Source organism: Cucurbita pepo, chromosome 6 (assembly GCF_057944985.1).
Source record: "Cucurbita pepo subsp. pepo isolate OVF chromosome 6, ASM5794498v1, whole genome shotgun sequence".
Taxonomy (NCBI): domain Eukaryota; kingdom Viridiplantae; phylum Streptophyta; class Magnoliopsida; order Cucurbitales; family Cucurbitaceae; genus Cucurbita; species Cucurbita pepo.
Window position 1 is genome coordinate 3,157,805 of NC_141803.1, and position 26,418 is coordinate 3,184,222.

At 36.4% G+C, this 26,418-nt stretch overlaps 3 protein-coding genes across 4 annotated transcripts; all 3 read left to right on the forward strand.

Moving 5' to 3' along the window:
• Positions 1 to 138: 138 nt before the first annotated feature.
• Positions 139 to 5,244, forward strand: LOC111797641 (epstein-barr nuclear antigen). Its single transcript, XM_023680708.2, has 7 exons — positions 139 to 1,201; positions 1,867 to 2,106; positions 2,817 to 2,906; positions 3,327 to 3,476; positions 3,597 to 3,721; positions 4,560 to 4,689; positions 4,796 to 5,244. Exons 1-7 carry the CDS (start codon positions 641 to 643, stop codon positions 4,919 to 4,921), a joined length of 1,422 nt encoding a protein of 473 aa, XP_023536476.2. The 5' UTR covers positions 139 to 640; the 3' UTR covers positions 4,922 to 5,244.
• Positions 5,245 to 7,295: 2,051 nt separating this feature from the next.
• Positions 7,296 to 15,545, forward strand: LOC111797636 (Leucine-rich repeat transmembrane protein kinase). 2 transcript variants are annotated; one of them, XM_023680697.2, is made up of 24 exons: positions 7,297 to 7,521; positions 7,610 to 7,793; positions 8,880 to 8,951; positions 9,032 to 9,100; positions 9,167 to 9,238; positions 9,327 to 9,398; positions 9,498 to 9,569; positions 9,677 to 9,748; positions 9,828 to 9,899; positions 9,987 to 10,058; positions 10,142 to 10,213; positions 10,440 to 10,511; positions 10,797 to 10,862; positions 11,308 to 11,373; positions 11,456 to 11,491; positions 11,573 to 11,613; positions 11,942 to 12,321; positions 12,484 to 12,679; positions 12,788 to 12,934; positions 13,184 to 13,302; positions 13,391 to 13,601; positions 13,686 to 13,923; positions 14,114 to 14,264; positions 14,942 to 15,545. In XM_023680697.2, exons 1-24 carry the CDS (start codon positions 7,428 to 7,430, stop codon positions 15,332 to 15,334), a joined length of 3,039 nt encoding a protein of 1,012 aa, XP_023536465.2. In that variant the 5' UTR covers positions 7,297 to 7,427; the 3' UTR covers positions 15,335 to 15,545. The 2 variants fall into 2 exon arrangements, with proteins under 2 accessions (XP_086981073.1, XP_023536465.2); XM_087124947.1 differs by having other exon boundaries at positions 7,296 to 7,521; positions 13,391 to 13,923.
• Positions 15,546 to 16,508: 963 nt separating this feature from the next.
• Positions 16,509 to 25,101, forward strand: LOC111797635 (putative leucine-rich repeat receptor-like serine/threonine-protein kinase At3g14840). Its single transcript, XM_023680695.2, has 24 exons — positions 16,509 to 16,707; positions 16,783 to 16,960; positions 17,649 to 17,720; positions 17,835 to 17,903; positions 17,983 to 18,054; positions 18,143 to 18,214; positions 18,358 to 18,429; positions 18,528 to 18,599; positions 18,687 to 18,758; positions 18,844 to 18,915; positions 18,994 to 19,065; positions 19,804 to 19,875; positions 20,764 to 20,829; positions 21,143 to 21,208; positions 21,289 to 21,324; positions 21,409 to 21,449; positions 21,784 to 22,163; positions 22,326 to 22,521; positions 22,667 to 22,813; positions 23,034 to 23,152; positions 23,242 to 23,452; positions 23,570 to 23,807; positions 24,006 to 24,156; positions 24,533 to 25,101. The coding sequence occupies exons 1-24, from the start codon at positions 16,629 to 16,631 to the stop codon at positions 24,935 to 24,937; spliced, it is 3,030 nt and encodes a 1,009-aa protein (XP_023536463.2). The 5' UTR covers positions 16,509 to 16,628; the 3' UTR covers positions 24,938 to 25,101.
• The last annotated feature ends 1,317 nt before the right edge of the window (positions 25,102 to 26,418 follow it).

Consider the following 26,418-nt stretch of genomic DNA (forward strand, 5'->3'; position numbering starts at 1 on the left):
GGCTGTGACAAAGCTAGCGTCCACGACATGTGATTCTAGCGTTACTTCGCAATAAAAAAAAATCCAGAAACTCTTCAGAGTTAGCCACAGATTGAATGGCCGACGTGCTGCTCTATGAATTATCATATATAAACAAACCCGCACTAATACGCCCGCGCGGAACAGCGTTAACCCTTTCCTCTCAAATCCTCTCGTCTTCTTCATTTCTCATGTTCATCTCCTTCAATTCCCAATCCAAAAACTCTCCGTTTCTCAGTTCGAATTATCCCCTTCATGTTTGGAGCTGAAATCCGATTCTACTAGTCCCTTTGCGTCTTCTTTGGTGCTTGATTTTTCTCAAAATTGAAATCCTCTTCATGTCTGCTGGTTCTCCTGCGGTGGAGGTGGAATTGGATCAGTTGTGGCTCTTTTGAATCTTGTTGATTGGAGTTCGGAGCTGGAGTTTTGAGCCCGCCCTAAGTAAAGTGCTTCTTGCATGCTTCTTGCGTTGTTATTTGATTTGATTGGCTGGTTAGTTCATTTTACCCTTATAGATTGTTGATCTTTATTGATCGCGAAGGTTCAGAGAAGTTTGTTCCTCCTTTCGTATGAAGAGGTTTGGGGTGTGAGATAACGGTAGTCGATTTTAGTTCTTTAACTAATGTCCGTAGAAAGATCTTTCGAAGCGTGGGAGGAGGTCCAAAGGCATGGTCAGGATTTGGCGGACCGTCTTGCTCAGGGTTTCACAGGACTGATTCATTCTCACATAGCGCCGCCCTCTTTTCCCTGGCCTAATCCCCCCAAGTCCAAGCTCTTTGATCTTGAATTTCCAGGGCAAAGTTTTGGTATCAAGGATTATGGATTGACTGCCCATAATGCAGGAATTAATGGGGTCTCATCGATTTTTGATATTGGCAATAGGATTGGACAAGCTGGCGCTGATTTTGGCGCTTGTTTGAATGGAATGGTACAACAATTTTTTAGACAGCTCCCAGTGCCATTTGGGCAAGAGGAGAATATGATAGCATCGGTTAGGATGGATCTGGATAAGAGTTGGCAGAGGGATGATGTGGGAGTCGCTGTTCAAGGGAAGCTCGGAACATTAACAGACTGCTTGCATAATTCGGAGACGGCTGACAAGGATGCTGTTTCAGATGGGGTGGTTGATGATGAAGTTTCTGGCTTTGATTTGAGGGCTATAGGACACCTGGGTAGGGCACAGGTATAGCAGTGTTCTATTTTGAGTAGCAAAAAAATGAGTTACTCTTCATCAGCTGAATATCTGTTTCATGTACTCATATTGTTCTAAATGTATAGCTTATAAATGGTTTATCACTTAACGTACTGATCTCTTCTAACAAAAGATCTGCCAAATAAAGTGATCAGGGGTTCCTTTGCTGAATAGCTTCTTTAATTAGTTATTAACACACTGCCCTCAAGTGGCCTGCTCAGCCACAAACTTAGTGCATCTATGATCATGTTCGACAACTCTACTTATACAGAGGCAAATAATAATTATTACTATGGGGAAGAAACCAAGAACTTAAGAATAACAATCTTTTGGAAGACCACAAAAAGTTTATACATTGTTCATCTGTAATATTTTTTTCGATCCTTGGTTCATCTTCGTGACTGCTCATTTTAGTTTAGGGAACTTCTAACCCTGCTTTTTTTGAAGTTACATGGTCTTTATGTTCTAACTATTCTAGAATTATTGAATGTTCTGTCTCTTCCAAACCCGACAATTCCATGGCATTCATTCGTTGTTTTTATTTTTATTGGCATTGGGGAGTTTGATGGTGTTAACTAAATCATATTCATGTGGGTTGAGGATTTCATTTTGGAGTATCCATTTGGTCTTTAATTTTTGTTATTCTTTGGGTGCAGGGCACGGTCAATATTTCTTCAACATATGATAGTAGATCACTTGATGTGGAAAGTTCAATCGTTGCTAGAGGAGATTTATGGAGAGTAGAGGCTTCACATGGCAGAACCGCAGCTGGAAATGATAAGTCATCTTTGTTTCTGCTGCAGCTTGGGCCAGTACTGTTTGTTCGTGACTCGACACTTCTTTTGCCCGTTCATATATCAAAGCAACACTTGCTTTGGTACGGTTATGATAGGAAGGTAATACCTACTTCATTTGGCTAGTGGTGTCAAAGTATATCGTGTCGGACTTTGAATATTGAAGTTATGTGAAAATTAGTGTACTGAAGTATGATCTATTTCTGAAGAGTTTGGCTGTTGCTGCTAGGAGGTAGCAGCCTTTAGTAACCTTTCAAGAAGCATCTATTTACTTGAAGAGCAACTTTACTTGTCGGAGATCTCTTGAAGGAGTTCTCCGCATTGCTACCAGCCGCTTTTCTTTTAGAAAAATATGATTGTCATTGTTTCGTTGACTTTTTCTGTTAATTTTTTTTCTAAAATCATGTCAGTTAATCTTCATTTTGAGGTAAATGGATGTCCACAATCTGGGATAGCTCTTTCCTGTCTTAAAATCATTCTTGCAGTTTTACGTTACCTGATATGAGTTTTGAACTTGAGTATCTCCTTGCATTATATGTAGAGATCTTTTATTACAGTCTAACCGAGTCTTGCAATCCTTAGAAGGTATTATATGTTTGAACTTGACAATTGGGACCCTGAATGCGATGTATACGATACGAGACATGGGTATACCTTTCTTCCACATTCAATGTCAATTGTTTATGCTTTTAGAAGAACTTATGATTTTTACTTTTACAAGTGCCAGTGACCTAACACATATTAAACTGTCATTTTCGTATGAGCCCTACTTTGTTCCGTCTTTTAATATTATGATTTCTATGAATCATCAGAATGGAATGCATTCTCTATGTCCAGCAGTCTGGTCAAAGCATAGAAGGTGGCTGTTTATGTCAATGCTTTGTCTCAATCCCCCAGCTTGTGTAAGTTGATAAAATTGTTTAATTTTCTGGAGCTTATTGTATTAGCTGAATACTTGTGAATTTTTTAAAATCTGACATAGATGATATCATAGTGTTAGCTCAACAATAATTGGCATATGCTCCCTCCCTTGATTGGCCTCTGAGATTCAAATCTTCTGAGGTTCAAATCTTCATATAAGAAAATTGAAGACATATTTTCAACAAGAAACTGGCCTCGTGGTAGCTTTCATGGGGTCATTAAGTGTATTTGGTCTTATTTTTGTTCATGTGTTATCCTTAGAAGGAAGCAAATTCTGTCAGGCTAGTGGCAATTGTTTGAACATAAAGCTTAGAACCGTTGCTTGTTTATCATAACCTTTGGATCACTCGAGTAACATACCTCCCCCCTCCCTCCCCTCTCCCTCCCTCCCTCCCTCCCAGTCCTTTGTTGATTTACAGTTCCCCAACGGGCAGTTGACTTATGTGTCGGGTGAAGGTTTAACTACAACTGCATTTTTGCCCTTTTGTGGAGGCCTCCTTCAAGCTCAAGGTCAATATCCAGGAGAAATGAGATTCAGCTTCTCTTGCAAGGTTAGTTATGTTCTTATTTCCTTCCTTTAAAAAATGAAGAAAAAGTTCTCTCCTTTTCAAATTCAATGTTCAAAAGAACTTATATGTCCCTCCCTTGTTTGTACTGGTTGATTTTCTTAGAATAAGTGGGGAACCCGAATAACACCAATAGTGCAAATGCCTGACAAATCATTTACTTTGGACCTTGCTCAATCATTGGCTTGGAAGAGATCAGGTCTTCTGGTGAAACCAACTATCCAATGCAGGTTAGTATACATGCTTATTCAATAAAGTTGAGTCACCTATGTTGATCTGATTACACCATAAATGTCGATTTGGACTTTGATGTTATCTATGAGCATTGGTTGCGAGTAAGGAACATAACCCGGTCTCGGCAATGCTTTCACATGCCCAATACTTCAATCCTAGCCTGATTTATGTTGTTGTAGTTACTTGTCATACCTTAGTAATTTTTAGCTTGAGTTTATTTTGGTAGTAGATTGTCATTCTATGTGTGAGGGTTAATCTCTTGTATTAGGAGGTTCTTTCAACACTTCGGGTGGATGAGGATAGTTGGTTACTTAACTGCAAAAAAAAAAAAAAAAACAGATGCGGGGAATTCCAACTAAAGGCAGTATGTTAGATCCCACATCGGTTGGAGAGGGAAACGAAGCATTCCTTATAAGGGTGTGTAAACCTCTCCCTAGCACTCGCGTTTTAAAATCGTGAGGCCGACAACAATACGTAACGGGCCGAAGCGGTCAATATCTGCTAGCGGTGGGTTGGGCTGTTACACAATATATTTATCAAAAAAAAAAAAATCAATCCAAAGAAGCTGCAGTAAGGCTCTAGGCCTCTAGTTGGGTTTCTGCAGATGAATCTTAGCTTTTCCAACAATCCACCGCATGAAAGTAATTCAGGGGAAGCACAAAAGTATCCCTTGAGCAACTGTAATGGTACAGATGCAAATATAATTCTCCTCCAACACTCTTCTGTTTATCGCGATTTTCAGTTCGATATCCTTGCAGCGTTGATTTTCATTTTTCCACTTCTCAAGTGATAGGTGGTGATTTTGTATCTAAACATTGATTTTAAAATGATCAGTTTGAGTCGCACTTTTGGAGGAAGCAATCCTGGGTTTCGTGCTGAAATTGTTCATTCAGTGAAGAAACTTCTCAATCTCATGTGCGGCTGTTCTTTCATTGCCCACCCTTCTGCCTTTGCTTCAATTTCTGTAAGTATTGAATTCCCTCTTGTGTCTGTGCATCATGTTGATTTATTATACTTCACTGTTATCCTATCATTTCTTCTTCTATATTGATTTCCCGCTCGACATCCAGATCGGCAGGTCGAAATGGAACGGAAACGTTGGGAATTCAGGGATAGTCGTAAGAGTCGACGCTCCACTCTCGAATATCCGTCGAACTTCCTTCTCTGTTCAGATAAATACTGGGATCGAGTGTTGATCTTATAAAACATGCGTTTTTGGTAGTTGTAAGTGTATATATCTATATATATATATATATATATATATATAGTCTCAAAACTGTTCTTAGTTACTTGCCCGATGTATCAACTTTAAGGCCATCGTCTGTAAATTAAGGTCCTTTTCTGGTTTCTTCTCTACTTCTAAACCAGCTTCTGCTTCAACTCCTTTGGAAATTGTTCAAAAAGTGAGAGTTTGGTAGATGTCGAGCATATACAGGGTCGATACCGATGTATTTATGCTCGTTGAACTATATATACCCGTATAATGTTATTAGATATCAATCTGTGCTGTTCGTCACTACCTTGGGTTGCCACTTAATTCGTGTCTGTGGGTCATAAAGAGAAACAACCTTGACGTTTCCTTGAGTCAACTCGAAACTCGACCTGATTACTGATTAGGGACAAGAAACAGTAGAGGTGGCTCCCAATTTTCAACCAAACAAAAGCTTTGTCCTTTTTGGCTGACTCCCAATCGTGACCTGCGAAAAGATGATCCAATCACTATCCGACATGTGTTGTAAGTACGAATAATAGCGAGGTCGAAAATATTAAATTTATAATTTTAAAAATTAATTTAACTAAAATTATTTTGGAGATTAATATAATATATTTACTTGTTGTTTAACATTAATTTCAAAACATGTGAAAATACTACAATTCAAAATAATATTTTACCTTAATTCTCAAAAATTACAATTGATTAAAAAAAATAATTAGTTAATTTTAATAAAATTCAATGGCGCAATGTTCGAAAAAAAAATTAAAACTTTTTTTTATAAAATTATTAAATTCCCATTGCAATTTTTCTAATGAAAAAATGAATTATTTATTATAATTATTATAATTATTTTTAGCTTGAGTAGTTTTGTCAATCAATGCCCTTCCTTTTCTCTTCATTCATCCATATTTAATTAGGGAGCTTATTCAAATATTAATTTATATATGAATTTACAATTTTAGCCTTTTGTAGTCGGTGATCTAAGTTATTGATATATTCAACGTTTTTTTTTTAGGTCTTGCAAATATCATCCATCACATTCGTCACTCGAATAGTAAAGGAGACTTCCATATCAACAAAATTTTCCTAACTCGAATCTCGAACTTCTTCTATTTTCTTTCCGTGAAAAAAAAAAAAAAAAAACTTCATTTTCATTGGATATTAATAATCCGACCCGAAAAAGAAAAAAAATCCTAAGACAAAATAAGGAGACTAACTCGTTAAAAAAAAAAAATATGAACAACACTTCTAACGTTCATATGGAGATCACATTGTATAATTAATTAATCAAATCCAAAATTATACCTTTTTTAGCGGATTTATGAACAATTATTTTTAATTCTCGACAATATTAATGATATAATATAAATGAAGAGACACAAGAATGTGGTTGATCTAATTTTTGAAAATATTTCTTACAATAGAAAATTAATAAAACTATGAACCAAACACGGTTTTCCAAATTTACGAGGTTCTTGTCTCTGAATTCTCATCAATTGGCAAGTTGGGTTGGAAGAATGAAATGACAAAAATAGCCTTGGAATATATTAATTATTTTATATCAATTTAAAATTTCAATTTGCATTCACACATGCAATACGACGACGTTTTAATCCATTCCCAATTGTTCAATTATTTTCAATTTTTCCATCAACTTGATTGAAACGCGTCGTTTTGTGTCTTGCATTCTTTTGACCCTTCTTATCCATTATTATTAATGTCTTTTTTATTATCGAATTCTATATGGTATTATCCATTTTGAGCATAAACTCTCGTGGTTTTGTTTGGGCTTCCCAAAAAGTCTCGTACCAATGCAGATAACATTCTTTTATTATAAACTCATGATCATTCCTTAAATTAGTCGATGTGGAACTTTCATCCAACATAGGCCAGTGTACGGATCCAAACCTAAATGTAGGTTATCGTCCGATTCAAATCAAACGGTTCTCTTAAATATATGTATATATATATATACATACACACACGTACATATATAGCCTGAAAGGAATTCAAATCAACAACACGCGATTACGGCTCACAAAGACACCTCTTTAAGGTCATAACTTCTTAGATTCTTCACTATAACCATACTTCCGAGACTTATACCAACATAACTGCTAGTCCAGTCGAGACTTAAGGCTCAAACAAATATATTTATAATGGTAGGATATTGTCCATTTTAAACCTAAACTCTAACAATTTTACTTTTAAACTTCTAAAAAAGAGACGGTGTTCCTTACTCAGTTTTTTTTTTACCCTCTCACAAAATATTTACTGCAGGGTAAAAATGGTTAAAAAGTTCTTGAAGAATCACTTGTGAAGGTCTATAAGAGGGAGTATTGAAGACTAGAGGTTGACTCTGTTCATCATTCATACTCTCTCTCTTTAGTATTTAATTGAAATTCAGTGATGAGTAAATGAATTAGGTGATTTTCATTTCATTTCATTCAGGCCTTCCTCATCCAAATCCACCGCCGCTCCGAGCCATGTTCTTGCCTCGATTCCTCGCCGTCGTTTTTCTCTCCTCCCTCTGTTTCCTAACCCTCACTGCCGGAGCCGCTCGCCTACCGGACGAAGAAGGTACGCACGCCGTTACCGACTTAGATCTGGATTCCGCAAATGTTATCGGATTCGGTTTTGATTCCGATTTTTGGTTTGATTTCTTCAGTCGAAGCGTTGAAGGAGATCGGAAGGACATTGGGAAAAACCGACTGGAATTTCGCCGCCGATCTATGCGGCGGCGTCGGCTCCGGTTGGATAACGAATTCGACGCAGTTCGATCCAAGTTTTGTTAACAATGTTACCTGCAATTGCTCGTTCCAAAATAATACTGTTTGTCACGTCACTAACATGTAAGTTCTTCCTCATTTTTAATTTAACTTTTTTTTTTTTTTAATTCTTTGTTTTTACAATATATTTTTTGTTTTTTTTTCGCTTTTTCTATGTAATTATGATTATAAAATCTTAGATATTTTTAAATCGTTTTTTTCCCGATTTTTCTATGATTTATAAAATGCATGAAATTAAATTTAACTTTAATTTTATAGTCAATAAATATTTATTTCATATATTTTTAAAATTGAAATATAATTAAGAAATCTTTTAATATATATATATATAATTTATACTTTTCAACACCAACCAAAGGCAGCTATAAGGTCAATCAATTTAAATATTTTATTATTATTAAATATTATGTTTAATATAAACTAATGTTAATTAATTTAGCAACCTCATATATTTTATATAATTATTAGTTTATAACATCATATTATTTTAATTTGAAAAAATAAAACACAATTTTGAATTATATATTCTAAAATTCAGATATTAAAAACATAATTTTAAATTAAAAAACAGTTTTTGAAAATATATCTATTATTTAATCAAAAGATTAAAAAAGAAAAAAAAAAAGAAAAAATTAATGATTTATGATTAAAAAAATTGACCAACATTCATTTTCGTCAATTTTTTTATTTTTATTTCTGACATCCAAATGGAATTATTAAATTTGAAAATAATATTGATTAATGAGGATGAATAAGATAATTTTATTTATTTTTATCAGAAAATAAAAAAATAAAAAAAAAAAAAAAAAGAACGGCTGGCGCGTATGTTAGCCAACTAATTGCGTATGTTAGCCAACTAATTGCGTATGTTAGCCAACTAATTGCGTATGTGCGCCCAGGTCCCACTTGTCAACTGGACAAATAAAATACCATCCACGAAATAATAGATATTTAAAAAAAAAGTTAAATATAGTTGACTAGTCAACTATGCCACGTAGGATTCCTGGTCATCGGCTGCGGCTCCGTCTTTGGTCTGACTCTAATCCACGTGATGGCTTACTGTTTTTATGAAGTTTTAAATAAAATAATTTTAATTAATATTTTCTAATCAAGAATTAATGACATGGTGGGATGACGTGGCAATTGCAGTGCTCTGAAGGCGCAGAGTCTTCCAGGTACTCTGCCGCCGCAAATAGTGAGGTTGCCTTTCCTGCAGGAACTGTAAGTATTGTTCATTTACTTCACGTCCAGAAATGTTTTTCGTTTGCTTGATTATCAACGTTTCTTCTCTGTTGATTCAGCGATCTCACCCGCAATTATCTCAGCGGCCGAATTCCTCCAGAATGGGGTTCATCCAAGCTTCTCAAAATGTATTTTCTATCCCTATATTTCTATAATTTGATTCATGTAGCTTATGTTTATGGGTAATTTTGCAGTTCCCTTCTTGGAAATCGATTGACGGGTCCTATCCCAAAAGAGATTGGAAACATCAGTACTCTTGCGGAGTTGTAAGTTCTTGTTACCCAATTGTTTGTTTCCCGTTTTGGGTTTTGAATGAGTTGGTAGAAGATTAATTTTATCGGTTTGATCGCTTAGGGTTCTGGAAATGAATCATTTCTCTGGAAGTATACCTCCAGAAATTGGGAATTTGACCAGCTTATCAAGATTGTAAGACCCCTCGTGTTTGAGTTTTGTTATAATGATTTTGACATTCAGGAGAGATTTCTTATGATCTTTCTTTTTCTTCAATTGTTTGTTGTAATCCAGACTTCTTACCTCAAACAACTTTTCTGGGGAGCTTCCACCGTCCCTGGCAAGGATAACCACATTGACGGACTTGTAAGATTTTGAGTTCTTCTTCAACCCTTCATTTCGTTAGTTTAATCTTGATCAAACGAACAAATAAATGATTCAATGAAATGAACTTTCTCATTGTTACGCTGCAGTCGAATTAGTGATAATCACTTCACAGGGCCAATTCCTAAGTTTATTCAGAATTGGAAGAATCTTGGAAAAGTGTAAGAAATTTTCTGTAATCTTGCTATTCTATATTTTACTTGGTTTCTAGTCTGCTAACTCTTAATTTTATTGTGACAGAGCTATTCAGGCAAGCGGGTTGAGTGGGCCAATTCCTTCTGAAATTGGACTTTTGACAAATTTAACTGATGTGTTAGTCTGCTTCACATTCCTTGTGGTCTTGTAAGTCAAAGGACTGTGTGTGTTCCTATTAATTCATGTTTGAGTTGCAAAATGCAGGAGAATCAGTGACTTGAATGGCGGTTCATCGCTCTTTCCGCCCCTTGATACTTTGACAAAATTGAAAACCCTGTAAGTTAATCCCTCTGTGAAAACTTGAAGACATCCGTCGTATACTTAATCCCAAAATTAATTTAGTTTTTGGTTGTCTATAGGATATTGAGGAGTTGCAATATAACTGGGGTGCTGCCCGACAATCTTGGTGGACTTACAGCATTGAAAACTCTGTCAGTACAATTTTACTCTCGACTCTGTCTAGATGTATATCATGATAATCGCAGCGTCATGAATTTTCATAAGATAGTTAATTTCTTGTAATGAATTATTACATGCTGTTTTTGTACTATGACTTTTCATGAAATGTCGATTCTTTACAACATTATTAATTTAGTTATTCTTTACTGTTTTTTGACAAAACTTGTTTGCTATTATTTTGCTTGATTTCTTCTACAGAGACTTTAGCTTCAACAAAATTACTGGACCAATACCTGCCAGCTTTGAAGCGTTGAAAAAAGTGGATAGCATGTGAGTAATTTCTCTTGCTTACTGGACCAATATCTTGTTTCTTGTTCAAAAAAGGCAATCCAGGCTATGATCACATTCAAACTTTAATTTCCAGTTACTATGATCTCAATATATGTTCATAGATTTTGATATTGAGTAAATTGTTTGAATATGATCATAGCCTGGATCGTCAGGTAGCATATTCATGATAATACCCTTCTTGCCTTATTTCTTGTTAAAAAAAGACAACATCCTTATTCCTTACTGTCAAAAGTTGCACTACTAATCTGATATTTTCTTGTTTAGATATCTATCTGGAAACTTGCTAAATGGATCAGTGCCCTCTTGGATGCTACAACAAGGAGAAAGCATGTAAATTTCTTTTCGAATTGCTTTCTGATTACATGAATTGGTATTGAGGTGTAAAATTGAAAAGAGATGAGCTGAGATTTCAAAATAAAGGAAAAATATTTAGAGAGAGAGAGAGAGAGAACAAATAGTATCATATTACTCCAATCCTTGGAAAGGAAAAGCACCTTACTTTACACAACCATTTCCTTTTCCAGTGATATAAGAAGGAAAATTTATGTTTTTGTTGTGTTTTTTAGTTTATTTTTTAAATAATTGATAACTGAATATTTTCTTGAGAAAAGAGATAACAGTTGAAGAGGTTAAATTTAGTTTTTGGCTCTGATTAACATTCCTATGGTTGTTTTTTATTTTTCCTTGGGATGTTGGGGAAGGGAAAGTTTTTGCTCTTGCTATCTTATTGTTGTTGGTGTTTTTTGTTTTTTAATTTTTATTTATTTATTTACAGCGATCTTTCTTATAACAAATTTACTCGGATAAATGATCAGAACACTGGTTGTCAATCACGAAATTTGTAAGTATGCTTTTAATCTTATACGACCTTTTTTGAATAACAAATGAAACAACCCTATCCAATCTCTTCTTTTCCCGTGCAGAAACCTGTTTGCGAGTTCTTCACAGGACAATAATTTGTAAGTTTTTCTCTAATCTTTGAGTTGGCTTGTTGTTTGAATTGCCTAATGTTCTAATGACCATTGATCTTCTTGTTTTAGGAATGGAGCAGTTTCCTGTTTACCGAGCGCTTGTGGAAAAAGTGAGTTGAAATCTTGTTTTCGTAGTCTCATTTTTTGTTGGAGGGATAAGGTAAAAACTAGAAATTATATTAGATGGATTTCCTCTTCTATATGTAATGTGTGAATGCAAGGAGTAATGAGTGCAATCTACATCTGTCAGTGAACTCCCATATATTGATAAAACTAGATCATAATAGGCTAATAAGACTTCATAGCTATTAGGATCTGATGTTGCTATTTAGATTTGGCATTGATATGTTTAATAGACATTCTGCATGAATAAATTAATCAGTTCTGTTCATTTGATTTATCTTCCAATTGAAACCAATATGGTGTTGTTCCTTGCAGCTTCGTACTCTCTCCATATCAACTGCGGTGGGAAGGAAGAAACAATTAGCGGAACACCCCAATTTGATGCGGACACAAACACTGGAAAGTCATCATTGTTTTCTCAAGGTGGAGAAAATTGGGGATTTAGCAACACTGGTAATTTTATGGACGATGATCGCACAACAGACGATTTTATCGCATTAAACTCATCTGCTCTCTCAATATCAAATCCTGAATTGTACATGAGGGCACGCATTTCTCCGATCTCTCTTACTTATTATGCATATTGCATGGGTAATGGAAACTACACAGTAAGCCTCCATTTTGCTGAGATAATGTTTACTGATGACAAATCATACAGAAGCCTTGGCAGACGCTTATTTGATGTCTACGTTCAGGTAATAGATACTGCGCTTCTACTTATGAAGAAATTATCTTATTCTTTGTCCCACTTCGAGATATCTTTGTGTAGATTTTTCTATATTGTTAGTTTCTGCTGGTATCAAACTTACCGATTACTTCGTTACCTTGAAATTCCTTGATTTATACCAATATTGCAGGGAAAACTGGAGTTGAAGGATTTTAATATTGCAGATGCAGCAGGAGGTATTGGCAAACCTTTTGTAAAGAAATTCACAGTTTCTGTGACTAATGGTACGGTAGAGATCCGCCTATTTTGGGCTGGGAAGGGGTCAAATGCTATCCCTGTGCGAGGAGTTTACGGTCCTTTAATTTCCGCCATTTCTGTTGATCCTGGTAGGTAGACCCATTTTTTCACTTCAAGATCATCAGAGCCATTTCATCTATCTTGCTACCTTATCAAACCATTGGTTTGATGGAATTGTTTCTCATTACACCAAGCAGACTTTGATCCACCATCAGAGGATGGACATGCCATATCTGCTGGTACAGTGGGTGGAATTGTGGCTGCTGTGGTCTCTGTTATCATCTTGGTTCTTGGAGTGTTGTGGTGGATAGGATGTCAAAGAAAGACGGGCACACTTGAACAAGGTAATTTCAAAGCATGTGTCATAAGATCCTTACTGTTATTAATCGACTTTTTCAACCCGTCTTTCAGTTCTAACGTTAGCGATAGTTGCAAAGTCGTGGATATTAGTGAGATTACATATATTGATCAGTTTAACTTGTGTTGAATTGTACAAAGTTGACCATTAAAAAGCCTGTAACTTTTGGAGATCCGTGCATACAAGATAATGCGAGGAATTATGGGGAACTAATTTAAATGTGCTTATTTTGCAGAGTTGAAGGGTCTAGATCTCGGAACAGGTTCGTTTTCATTAAGACAAATCAGAGCTGCCACTAACAACTTTGATGCTGCCAATAAGATTGGAGAAGGAGGTTTTGGTCCTGTTTACAAGGTCCCATTGGCGTGTCGATTTCGTTATTTCTTCTTTTCTTTCAAGGATTTTATATTTTTGGTGTGAAGTTTTGTTCTTGAAAATGCAGGGCGTTCTTGCCGATGGCACCGTAATTGCAGTGAAGCAACTCTCTGCAAAATCAAAGCAAGGAAATCGTGAATTTGTGAACGAGATAGGGATGATATCTGCATTGCAGCACCCTCATCTAGTGAAGCTTTATGGATGTTGTATTGAAGGAAATCAACTTTTGCTTATATATGAGTATCTAGAAAACAATAGCCTTGCTCGTGCCTTATTCGGTAAAAATATTTCCGTACTACTTTCGACTATTATTCTTCAGATTTTTTTTTCGTATATCGGTCATGACATTCGGTATTTCGTAGGACCCCAAGAATGTCAGCTGAAACTGGATTGGCCAACTAGGCAGAAGATTTGTGTTGGTATAGCCAGAGGTTTAGCATACCTTCACGAGGAGTCGAGACTTAAGATTGTTCACCGAGATATCAAAGCTACCAACGTTCTGCTCGATAAAAACCTCAACCCCAAGATTTCCGACTTCGGTTTGGCCAAGCTGGATGAAGAAGAAAATACACACATCAGCACCCGGGTTGCGGGAACCTTGTGAGTTACCTTGGGAGAAAAGTTCTTCCATTTTCTTTCCATGCTTTTATACAATATAGAGAAATGATAAAGGGAAAAGGTTTCTTGTCTGAATGATTGCGTGAGGGGAATGTTAGTTTGTTTTCTTTAAATTTAGTTTATTTGAAAAATGTACCATCCAAATATTCACCCCATCACACTTACTTTGCAGCGGGTATATGGCACCAGAATACGCCATGCGAGGCTACTTAACCGACAAGGCAGATGTTTACAGCTTTGGCATTGTGGCGTTGGAGATAGTCAGTGGTCGAAGTAACACAAGTTTCCGAACCAAGGATGATTGCTTTTACCTTCTTGACCATGTGAGTTAACTCCATCTTTTACTCCCCGTGCTTATCTATTGTGTTCTGTAGTATTTATCACACCGGAAGGTTGATTGCTTTTGTAACAACCCAAATCCACCGCTAGTAGATATTGTCCTCTTTGGACTTTCCCTTTCGAGCTTCCCCTCAATGTTTTTAAAATGCGTCTACTAGGGAGAGGTTTCCACATCCTTATAAAGAATGTTTCGTTCTCCTCTCCAACCAATGTGGGATATCACAATCCACCCCCCTTCGGGGCCTAGCATCCTCGCTGACACTCATTCCCTTCTCCAATCGATGTGGGACCCCCCAATCCACCTCCTTTGGGGCCCAATGTTTTTGCTGGCACACCGTCTCATGTCTACCCCATTCGGGTCTTAGCCTTCTCGCTGGCACATCACCTAGTGTCTGGCTCTGATACACCATTTGTAACAGCCCAAGCCCACCGCTAGCAAATATTGTCCTCTTTAGGCTTTTCCTTTCAGGCTTCCTCTCAAGGTTTTTAAAACGCGTTTACTAGGGAGAGGTTTCCACAGGCTTATAAAAAATGCTTCATTCTCCTCTCCAATCGACGTGGAATCTCATATCTTCTCAAACATGACTCTTATACTTATACTTGTAAATGAATCCCAGCATTAGTGCTAGCAAACTGAAACTATTATAACCTGTATTGTCAGGCCAATACTCTAAAAGAGAAAGACAGTTTATTAGAGCTTGTGGATCCACGGTTAGGTTCTGATTTCAACAAGAGAGAGGCAATAGCGATGGTCAATATTGCTCTCCAATGCACAAACGTCATTGCTGGTGACAGACCTGCCATGTCCTCTGTGGTGAGCATGCTGGAAGGGAAGGTTGCCGTGAAGGAGTTGGTTTCAAATCCTAGCGTCTCTAAACAAGATGTGAATGCAATGTGGAGCCAAATTTATCGCCAGAAAGGGCAAACGACAGACGAGAGCCAGACGCAAAGTTCGACGATGGATGGACCATGGACTGGTTCTTCAACAAGTGCCAGTGATCTCTACCCCATCCTCATGGATTCTAAATATTTGGAGAATAGAAGCCAAGGTTGATATTACTTCGTCCTCAATCATTCTCTGCTTGCATCTCACTATGTTAGCCTTCAAAACTTTGAATATATGCTTGTTTATTCTTTGTTTGTTGCTCTACAAATGCTTTCTCCCCCCTTTTTGATTGGCAGTACCATGCCTAATGGTCAATCTCTACCCAATTATTGTATATTTTACAGCTTAATTGTTTTATAGTGTTCACTATTTCGGTCTCTCGGCTTCTAGGGGTCAATTTTGTCTTTCATTTCTGTAACGGTCTAGATCCACTGCTAGCAAATATTGTCTTATTTGGACTTTCCTTTTCGAGCTTTCCTCAAGGCTTTAAAATGCGTCTGCTAGAGGAAGGTTTCCACACACCCTTTAAATAGTCGTTTGTTCTCCTCCCCAAATGTCTTCACAAATTCAAAGTTTGCTTGGGTCGAGAGAAAAAAAAAACCCTGATACACTATTAACGAAGAGATTAAAAGTTTTAATTTCTAACCTTACAGGTTATCGAACTTAAGAATTGTTCAATTATTTTTATGAAGTTGACCGATTCATTCATATAATGCTCGCTTACGACTTATCAATCCTCCCTCTCTACTTGACTAAGCTAAGAAACTACTGAAAATGACACGAAATCACAGACGGAAGTAACAAAGATCGCAACTCATACGGGTTAACTCTAAGAATCAAGGAGTATCACGTTGTACTCTGAGTAAAATACATATTCATTTTCTATATTATTAGATTATTTTCATTTCTAATTTTCTAATTTTCTCACCATACAAAGGTTAAATTTGGAAACGCCTCCAAATTACATTTTAGGAAAATTGAAAGACCATATATAATACAATATATAAACGTATAAAATAAAAATTAAGATCCTACCTAGTAAATATAAATATCGATTTTTCTTAAATAAAAAGATTATTTACAAATATAATTAATATCGTAAACAAACCCATTCTCTATCTCTATCAACACTATTCTCGTGCCATTTCTCCTCGTCTTTGTAAAAATTTTCATTTCATCCCTCATTTATATTTAGACGAGTAAAAAAAAAAAAAAAAATTATATACTTTTAATTTTAGGAGATTTTTGGTTAAATTTCAACCTAAATTCCATTACCAACATTAAGAACGAAAATACGTTAGATTTGGCTGTCGCTTCCCAAATTTCACAACTAAAACAAACTATAATTTTTCCATAATCACTTTTTAAACGCCTCTGCAATCACCTCCCTCCTCCAAATCCACGAACCCCACCCTCTCCGCCGCAAATTTCATCATCCCCTTCCCTCCGCCCACTCTCTACTATGTTTGTGCCTCGATTCCTCGCCGTCTTTCTTCTCTTCTCTCTCGCTTCCGCCGCCGCTCGGCTGCCGGACGACGAAGGTACGACGAAGCCGCTACTGTATTTCGAATCGGACTTCGATTTTGATTTTGATTGTTGAGTTTTATATGTATCAGTTGAGGCGCTGAGGGAAATCGGAAAGACATTGGGGAAGACGGACTGGAATTTCTCGGCGGATCCATGCGGCGGTTTGAGCAGCGGTTGGGTATCGGCGTCCTTCGAAACTGGTTATTATAATAACGTCACCTGCAATTGCACCTTCCACGGTCATACCGTCTGCCACGTCACCGGCATGTATGTTCCTTCTCACCCAATTATTTCCTTTAAACTTTTTTTTTTTAAATTAAAAAATTATTAAATCTAAATACTACCACACACACAACACACACAACCAAGGTGAAACCAAGTTGGTTGGACAGAGGAACAAAACATTCTTTTATAATAGCGTAGTGTTTTAAAACGTAAAGTTAACCGTTATAGGTAATGGGTTAAAGCTGACAATATCTCGAGACTTGAGCTTTAACCGTTTATTTGTTCCCCGAGTGGATGACTTATAAAATCGAATAAAAATTTTATTTTTTGAAAAGATTATTACCTAATTTTCTATTATGAAAGTGATTTCAGAAATTATATGTTAATTTATGAATTTAAAAATTATTATTATTATTTAAAGACTAAAATTATGATTTATTAAAATTAAACAGGTCTCAAAATAGTATTTTAACAAAAAAAAAAAAAATAAAAATAAAACAATTTGATCTATTTTTATGTTTTTTTTAATAATAATTTCGTAATAAAACGATAAACAAAAGTTAAAACTTTAATTTAAATATAATTAAAACAGCATAATTGCTTAGAGAAGTATTTAAGCGGATGGTGCCACGTGGAATTTTAAAATAATAATAAAAAAATATATTATATAAACGAGTTTCTTTTTTGTCGTTAATTTATTTTTGGCGCCCTCGGTGGCATGGCGTTGCAGTCGTCTAAGGGCGCAGAGCCTTCCGGGTACTCTGCCGCCGGAAATAGCGAGGCTGCCGTTCCTGCAGGAACTGTAAGCACTTTTTTTCAATTCTTAATTCATTTGCCTCACATCCTCTCTCGTGTGCTTGATTATTAATGAAATTCCGCATGATCATTCACTCGTTTATTCTCTCTGTTAATTCAGCGATCTTTCCCGCAACTATCTCAGCGGCCCGATTCCTCCAGAATGGGGTTCCACCAAGCTTGCCAACATGTATTTTCAATCCTTAAAGATTTCTATAATGAATTCAGGAAGTGGATTATATGGCTTATGTGTATGGGTGATTTTGCAGCTCTCTTCTTGGAAATCGATTGTCGGGTCCAATCCCAAAAGAGTTGGGAAACATCAGCACGCTTCTAGAGTTGTATGTTCTGATCATCCTATTGTTTATGTCTCAATTTTGGGTTTTTGATGCGTTGGTTGAGACTAATGTTACTGGTTTGGTCGCGTAGGGTCATTGAAGTTAATAATTTTTCTGGAAGTCTACCTCCAGAACTTGGAAATTTGACCAATTTATCAAGATTGTGAGACCCTTCAACCCTCATGTTTGAGTTTTTTTTCATTTTCTTTCAAGTAATTGTTTTAAATTGTCTCTAGTTAGAATGATTTAGGCATTAAGGAGAGCTTTCTGATGATCATTCCTTTACCATTGTTTGTTGTAATCCAGACTTCTCACCTCAAACAACTTTTCTGGGGAGCTCCCATCTACCCTGGGAAGTATAACCACCATGACGGACTTGTAAGCTTATGAAACCTTCTTCAACCCTTCATTTCGTTAATCCAATTTTGAGAGAAGGAATGAATAATTAAACAAACCTTCTCTTTGTTACGATGCAGTCGAGTTAGTGATAATCACTTCACAGGGTCAATACCTAAGTATATTGAGAATTGGCCGAAACTTATAAAACTGTGAGAAATTTCCTCTAATTCAGCTGCTCTCAAGTATTCTTGGTTGCTAGTGTATTAGCTCTCACTCAACTAATTTAATCGTGACAGAGCTATTCAGGCAAGCGGGTTGAGTGGGCCAATTCCTTCTGGAATTGGACGTTTGACACGACTAAATGATGTGTTAGTTTGCTTCACATTCCTTATGGTTTTGTAAGTTAAAGTACTGTGTGTTTCTATTTATTCATATTTGAGTTGCAAAATGCAGGAGAATCAGTGACTTGAACGGAGATCCATCACCCCTTCCACCCATTAATACTTTAACAAATTTGAAAACCCTGTAAGTTAATCCCTCTGTGAAAACTTGAGATTTCCGTGTACTTAATCCAGCTATTAATTAATTTCTAGTTGTCTATAGGATATTGAGGAGTTGCAATATAAATGGGACGCTGCCTGAAAGTTTTGAGGGGCTGCAAAACGTGCAAACCATGTCAGTACAATTTTACTCTCTACTCCATCTTGATGCTACATCATGATTAATCAAAGTCTGATGAATTTTTGGAAGATAGTTTAAATTTCTTGTAATGGAATGCTGCATTACCCAAACCTTTTGCATTACCACCACTACACAGAAGGGTTATAGAGACTAATGCCTTCTTTACCATAGCATTGTTTTATCATTAACTAGGAGATTTTTATTAGTTAAAAGGAATTGATATACATTTCCAAAGGAATGGCAAGTTCTCTGTGAAAGTGAAAGAAAAGTTACTGTGGTGCCCCAGATTGAACAAACTGACAAAAGTTATGAATCTGTCATAGTATTTTACATTAATACTCCAATACTAAAACCTTCACTCATCCCTTTGTTATGCCAGGTCCATAATGATGTAAAGATTGCACACTTGTCGAGTAGTTTTTTCTTCCCCCCCCACCCCAAAAAAAAAATCCAATATAAATATAACCACTTGATTCTAATGAATCCGTTGAAAGATAAAATTCGAATAGGAGTTCATATCTCCATATGTTAAAATTTGATATTTAATAAGCAATAGCAATCACTTGACTTTACATAAAATGTTGAATGAAAATTTTCCTATTTTTCCTTGGTAAAGTTTCCGTATGCCATTCTTACACTATCCAGGATCCAGATTTTAATGCCTGCTGGGACCAAATTTTCTATTATTTGACTATACTATTTTCTTATTATTTTGCTCAATTTCTTTTGCAGAGACTTAAGCTTCAACAAGATTACTGGACCAATACCTGCCGGCTTTGAAGCTTTGAAAAAAGTGGATAGAATGTAAGTAATATAATCAGAAAACTTCAAATTCTATACCTCAACTGCTGGTAGTCGCATTCCAGGGATATGTCAATCCTGATCAATGGCTGAAATTAATTTCTTTTCAAAAAGAGTTATGCAGAAAATTAACATGACAATTATATGAATTTTAACATTCTAATTTACTGTATTGCTATGAATAATGGCCTGGATTTGAACTTGTTTTTTTCTGTGTAAATTGCGTGAATATGAGTCAATAATAGTAGTTCTGATACTTAAAGAATAAAGGATTATGTTTTATATGAACTTCCAGAGAGCCAAAGCTGATATAGGAATGTCCAGTTCTAATGTTATTTTCCAATAGTGTATAAAAGCTGTATGAACTCATGTCCACTAGCATGGGACAAAGTCATTTTATAGCTTACAGAAGCTGGAACTTAAAAACTCTTGTAAAGGGTGGCTTGGTCATGCCTTTCGAGTGAAGAATGTATGTGTATCGTTTCTCTTGTTGAAGGTTTATCCTAGAGTTTGTATTCATCTAAATGAAATACAGGGTATGAGTGGTTTGCGTTGTATAAAAACAAAAGTATAATCTGCGTATTTTAGAAAGTCGCTGTTGTTGATAATCATCTTTTATCCTATGGTCTTTGTATAACACCTGTTTAGAGGTTGTGTGTTTGAATATTCAGGTGAGCTTAGTTAGAAAAATCTTTAATATCTCCAAAGTCTAGGCCTTAAGGTGGGCATAGACTTTTTAAAAAGAATTATGTAGCGTCAAATGTTGACTGGATTGTCTGGTAGCATATTCATGATAATATCATTAGTGTCTGCTTTTTGTTAAAAAAATCACAAAAGCCTTATTCCTTGTTATCAAAAGCTCATTAATTGCACTAATATTTCCTTGGTCAGATATTTAGCTGGAAACTTGCTAAACGGAGCGGTGCCTTCTTGGATGCTGGAGGAAGGAGAAAACATGCAAGTTTAATTTCCAAATTCTATGTTCTGGTTAAATATCTTGGTATAGAGGTGCTAAAATTCCAAAATAAATTGACTGAGATTTCAAAATAAAGGGAAAAGTATTCACAGAGAGAGAGAGAACAATTAATATCTTTTTACACTGGTCTTTATACGAGGAAAAAAAGACGTTAACAGTTCAAGAGTTAAATATGGTTTATGGCTCTGATTAGCACTCCTATGTTTGTTTTTATTTTTTTCTTAGGATGGAGGGATTTGACAAGTTTTAGCTATCTGGAAGATTATAAATCTCATTGTTGTTCTTTTTTTACAGTGATCTCTCTTATAACAAATTTACTCATACAAATTTTCAGGACATTGGTTGTGAAGCACGAAGTATGTGAGTATGCTTCTATTCTTGTACAACTTGTTTGTAACTAATGAGAAATAGTTTATCCAATCTCTTTTTTCCCTGTGCAGAAACCTGTTTGCGAGCTCGTCAGAGGATAATAATTCGTAAGTTCTTCTCTAATCTTTGAGTTGGCTAGTTGCTTGAATTCTCTAATATTCTAATAACCACTGGGCTTCTTATGGTTTTAGCAGTGGAACAGTTTCATGTTTAGCGGGCACTTGTCCAAAAAGTGAGTTGAAATTTTGGTCTCATAACTTTTTCTAATTATTTATTTTTTATTGTACGAGGGAATGGAAAAATGGTAAAAATGGTAAATATTAGAACTTACATTTGATGGATTTTATGTGGAAATGCAAAAGATGGAAGAATGCATCCAAGATCAGGTTTTCAAACATTGAAAACTAAATCATTGCCTAATAAGATTTCACATCTAATTGAATCTGATGTAGCTATTTAGTAGTGGCATTGATTATGTTTAATTACAACTCTGCAAGAATACATCACTCAGTTCTGTTCGTTTGATTTATCTTTCAATAGAAACCAATATGGCGTTGTTCTTGCAGCTTGGTATTCACTCTATATCAATTGCGGTGGGAAGGAAGATTTAATTAACAGAACAATCAAGTATGATGCCGACACAAACACTGGAAAATCATCCTTGTTTTTTCAAGGTGGAGAAAATTGGGGATTTAGCAACACTGGTAGTTTTATGGACGATGATCGCTCAACAGACGACTATATTACATTAAGTCCACCTTCTCTCCCTATGCCAAATCTTGAATTGTACAAAAGTGCACGAATTTCTCCAATCTCTCTTACTTATTATGCATATTGCATGAGTAATGGAAACTACACGGTAAGCCTCCATTTTGCTGAGATAGAGTTTTCTGATGACAAGACATACAAAAGCCTTGGCAGACGCTTATTTGATATCTACATTCAGGTAAATAGATACTTCACTTCTACTCTTGAAGAAATTATCTGGTACTTTGCCTATTTCAAGATATCTTTGTATATATTTTCTACATTACTAGCTTATGTTGGTACTGAACTTACCCAATACGTCGTTACCTTGAAAGTTCTTGAACTATCTCCAATATTGCAGGGAAAGCTGGAGGTGAAGGATTTTAATATTGCAGATGCAGCAGGTGGCGTTGGCAAACCTTTCGTACAGAAATTCACTGTTTCTGTAACTAATGGTTCTATAGAGATTCGCCTATTTTGGGCTGGGAAGGGGACAAATTCAGTCCCTATGAGAGGAATTTATGGTCCTCTCATTTCAGCCATTTCTGTTGATCCTGGTAGGTAGACCCATTATTTCAATTCAAGATCATTAGAGCCTTTCATCTACCTTATATTTGATGACACATTTTGGTTATTTATATAGTCTGCAACCTTATTAAACGATATGTTCAATGCAATTATTGTTCTCTTGACTCCAAGCAGACTTTGAGCCACCATCAATAGGTGGAAATGTCATATCTGCCAGTACATTGAATGGAATTATGGCTGCTGTGGTCTTTATTATCATCTTGGTTTTTGGAGTCTCGCGGTGGAGAGGCAGCCAAATAAAGAAAAGCACACTTGAACAAGGTACTCTCAAAGCATGCATGGTTTGTCAGATTTCTTATTGTTATTAACTGGACATAGCGATACCACTCTCTCTCACTTTTTCAACCTGTCTGTGTTCTAAGCTATGTTTGCAAAATTTTGGATGTTAATGGCATCACATACATGTACTCTGTGCGTACGAGGCAAGCGAAGGAGTTACGGAGAACTAATTCTTTTTCGCTTAAATATGCTTATTTTGCAGAGTTGAAAGACATAGATCTAGGAACAAGTTCATTTTCATTAAGACAAATCAAAGCTGCCACTAACAATTTTGATGCTGCCGATAAGATCGGAGAAGGCGGTTTTGGTCCTGTTTACAAGGTGTTACTGTCGTTTGGATTTCATTATTTCATCTCTTCTGTCGTACTTTTTTATATTTTTGGGGTGAAGTTCTGTCTTCGGAATTGCAGGGCGTTCTTGCCGATGGCAGTGTAATTGCAGTGAAACAACTTTCTTCGAAGTCGAAACAAGGAAATCGAGAATTTTTGAATGAGATAGGCATGATATCTGCGTTGCAGCACCCTCATCTAGTGAAGCTTTATGGATGCTGCATTGAAGGAGATCAACTCTTGCTAATATATGAGTATCTGGAAAATAATAGCCTTGCTCGTGCCTTATTCGGTAAAAACATTTCCTTACCATCTTTAACTGCTATTGATCTTTAGAACATTTTTTAATATATCGATAGATGATATTAATGGATGTAATAAACATCTCTGCAAATTTGGTATATTGTAGGACCTGAAGAATATCAACTGAACTTGGATTGGCCAACTAGGCAGAAGATATGTATTGGTATTGCTAAAGGTTTAGCGTATCTTCACGATGAGTCGAGACTAAAGATCGTTCACCGAGACATCAAAGCTACCAATGTTCTTCTCGATAAAAATCTGAACCCCAAGATTTCCGACTTCGGTTTGGCCCGGCTGGATGAAGAAGGAAATACACACATCAGCACACGGGTTGCCGGAACCTAGTGAGTTAACGCGTTGGGAAATTTTTCTTCCTATGCTTTTACTACATAGAGACATGATGAGGAGAAAGTTTCAAGTTTGACTGATTACTCGGGGGGAATGTTAGGACAACCTAGATGTTATCACATAAAATCGATTTAATTTATTTGACGAATGTACTACTATCGAAATATTCACACCGCCACACCATTATGTTGCAGTGGATATATGGCACCAGAGTACGCTATGCGAGGCTACTTAACTGACAAAGTAGATGTTTACAGCTTTGGTGTGGTGGCATTGGAAATAGTCGGTGGTCGAAGCAACACAAGTTTTGGATTCAAGGATGATTGCTTATACCTTCTTGACCATGTGAGTTGCTCCATCATCTAGTCCTTGTGCATATTATTGTGTTCTATAATACTTTATTTCGCCAGAAGTTTCCAGGAAAGGTATGATCCTATATGCGGGAAGTGAGTTTGAAATAGACATGTAATAGCCGAAGCCCACTGCTAACCGATATTGTCCTCTTTGGGCTTTCTTTTTCGAGCTTCCCCTTATAAAGAATGTTTCATTCTCCTCCCCACGACCGACGTGGGATCTGACAAGGCAACTCAGTTGCTGAGTTGCCTTCTATGTATATTTCCTAAGTTTAGATTAAGCTGATTGGTTCATCTTTATACTAGTAAATGAAACTTGTTATATCAGTGCTAGCAGACAGAAGTCATTTGTATCCCTTTGTTCTCAGGCTTACATTTTAAAAGAGGGAGGCAATTTACTAGAGCTTGTCGATCCACGGTTAGGCTCCGAATTCAACGAGAGCGAGGCAATGACGATGATCAATATTGCTATCCAATGCACGAACATCAATCCTGCAGACAGACCCTCGATGTCACTAGTAGTGAGCATGCTGGAAGGGAAGGTTGCTATGGAGGAGGTGGTTTCAGATCCTACTATCTCAAAGCAAGATGTGAATGCAGTGTTGAGCAAACTGTACGGCAAGAAAGGGCAAACGACGAGCGAGAGCGAGAGCGAGATACAAAGCATGATGACGTGCGAGAGCGAGACACAAAGTATGTTGAAGGATGGACCATGGACTGATTCTTCAAATACTGACAGTGATTATCATAACATCATCTTGGATTCTAAATGATTGGATGATACGGATGATAGGAACTAGTGTAGTGTTATGATTCTTTGCTCTTTCTTTGTTAACCGATTCTTTTTTCAGCTGAGTCGTTCGTAATTGACGACTTAGTACTCTATTCTTTGAGATCGTTTCCATTGTTTAAATGAAAATTTAGATTGAAATTCAAATAACTGTGGGCTCTTGGGAGAACATGCAACGACCTTTAATTATAATCTTGTGGGAAGTTGGACCTCTCGTTCGAATATGATTATATGATTATTCATGTATCCAACCTAACCCGTTGACCGCGTTGGTTTTTCAAGTGATAATTGAGGGTTGTGTAAAGGGGGGCTACCACATGTGGGATATGTATGCCATTAAGTGTGTGGGCTCTAGGGATGGTGACATACTTTTGTTTACTTTTCAGACGTTTGGGTCTTTGCCTTTGCTTTCCTTAGTATGGAGACACTAAGCCTAAATATGTTCGTATTATTATACACAAACGTAGATTTTTATGAACGGCCTTTAAAAATCGTTCAAATCCGTTGTTCATAACACCACTCCATACGCGCAAATATCTAGTTTTCACACCTACCAACCCTAAACCCCAAACTCTCGCTTTTAGAATTTTTTAGACAACCAAAATGTAGTAAGATTAGATAGTTATTGTGTAGCCCAAGTCCACTACAAGTAGATATTGTCCGCTTTGGCTCGTTACGTATCAACGTCAACCTCACGGTTTTAAAACATGAAAAACACCCATGTAAAGAATGTTTTGTTCCCCTATCCAATCGATTTGGGATCTCAAATCCACCCCATTAAGAGCCAACGTCCGATGTCTGGCTCTGATACCATTTGTAACAGTCCAAGTCTACCACTAGTAGATATTGTCCGTTTTAGCCCGTTACATATCGCTGTCAATCTCACGATTTCAAAAATGAAAAAACACTCATGTAAGGAATGTTTCGTTCCCCTCTCTAGCCGATGTATGATCTCACGGTTGTCCGTGTAAATAATCGAGAAATGTACTAATTTTATCAACGTTGACCAAGGAAGAAATGTGGAGTGAAGTCTTTAGAAAAATCCACATATTTGAATAAATGTCTAGCTTTCTATGGACCCATTGTGCATTCCCTGTCGGTGGCAGAACAAAGACTTAATGTAATAGATTGGCATTTCATATCATTCTATATTTTGATTGGAGTCTTTTGTGAATGCCCTGTTTCTTCTTGCTCTGTTTTTCATTGGCTTTGTCTTTTAAGGAACATGGATTTAACGACACTTCGTCTTCATGTTTGTGTTCGTATTCGTGTTCGTGTTCTTGTTCTTGTTCTTGTTCTTGGGTTGCTGTTTTTCAACTTGTTCTTCCGATTTGGATGCCATGCGCAGCCTCTGCCTGAACATGAAGGTAGTAACGTAGCAATTTTATGTTTGTGTTAGCTCATTAGATTCTCAAACCTAACATGTTGTGGATGCCACAGTGAGTGCCCTTCGAGCCATATCCG

What these genes read in the sequence shown, in the direction of transcription:
- LOC111797641 (XM_023680708.2), top strand. Translation starts at nt 641, where the DNA reads ATGTCCGTAGAAAGATCTTTCGAAGCGTGGGAGGAGGTCCAAAGGCAT. An exon ending in AAACCAACTATCCAATGCAG is followed by an intron (nt 3,722 to 4,559) that starts GTTAGTATACAT and finishes TAAAATGATCAG; the next exon opens with TTTGAGTCGCACTTTTGGAG. An exon ending in CTGCCTTTGCTTCAATTTCT is followed by an intron (nt 4,690 to 4,795) that starts GTAAGTATTGAA and finishes CTCGACATCCAG; the next exon opens with ATCGGCAGGTCGAAATGGAA.
- LOC111797636 (XM_087124947.1), top strand. Translation starts at nt 7,428, where the DNA reads ATGTTCTTGCCTCGATTCCTCGCCGTCGTTTTTCTCTCCTCCCTCTGT. An exon ending in TATTTGATGTCTACGTTCAG is followed by an intron (nt 12,322 to 12,483) that starts GTAATAGATACT and finishes CCAATATTGCAG; the next exon opens with GGAAAACTGGAGTTGAAGGA. An exon ending in ACCCGGGTTGCGGGAACCTT is followed by an intron (nt 13,924 to 14,113) that starts GTGAGTTACCTT and finishes CTTACTTTGCAG; the next exon opens with CGGGTATATGGCACCAGAAT.
- LOC111797635 (XM_023680695.2), top strand. Translation starts at nt 16,629, where the DNA reads ATGTTTGTGCCTCGATTCCTCGCCGTCTTTCTTCTCTTCTCTCTCGCT. An exon ending in GTCTGCCACGTCACCGGCAT is followed by an intron (nt 16,961 to 17,648) that starts GTATGTTCCTTC and finishes ATGGCGTTGCAG; the next exon opens with TCGTCTAAGGGCGCAGAGCC. An exon ending in CTGGAGGAAGGAGAAAACAT is followed by an intron (nt 20,830 to 21,142) that starts GCAAGTTTAATT and finishes CTTTTTTTACAG; the next exon opens with TGATCTCTCTTATAACAAAT.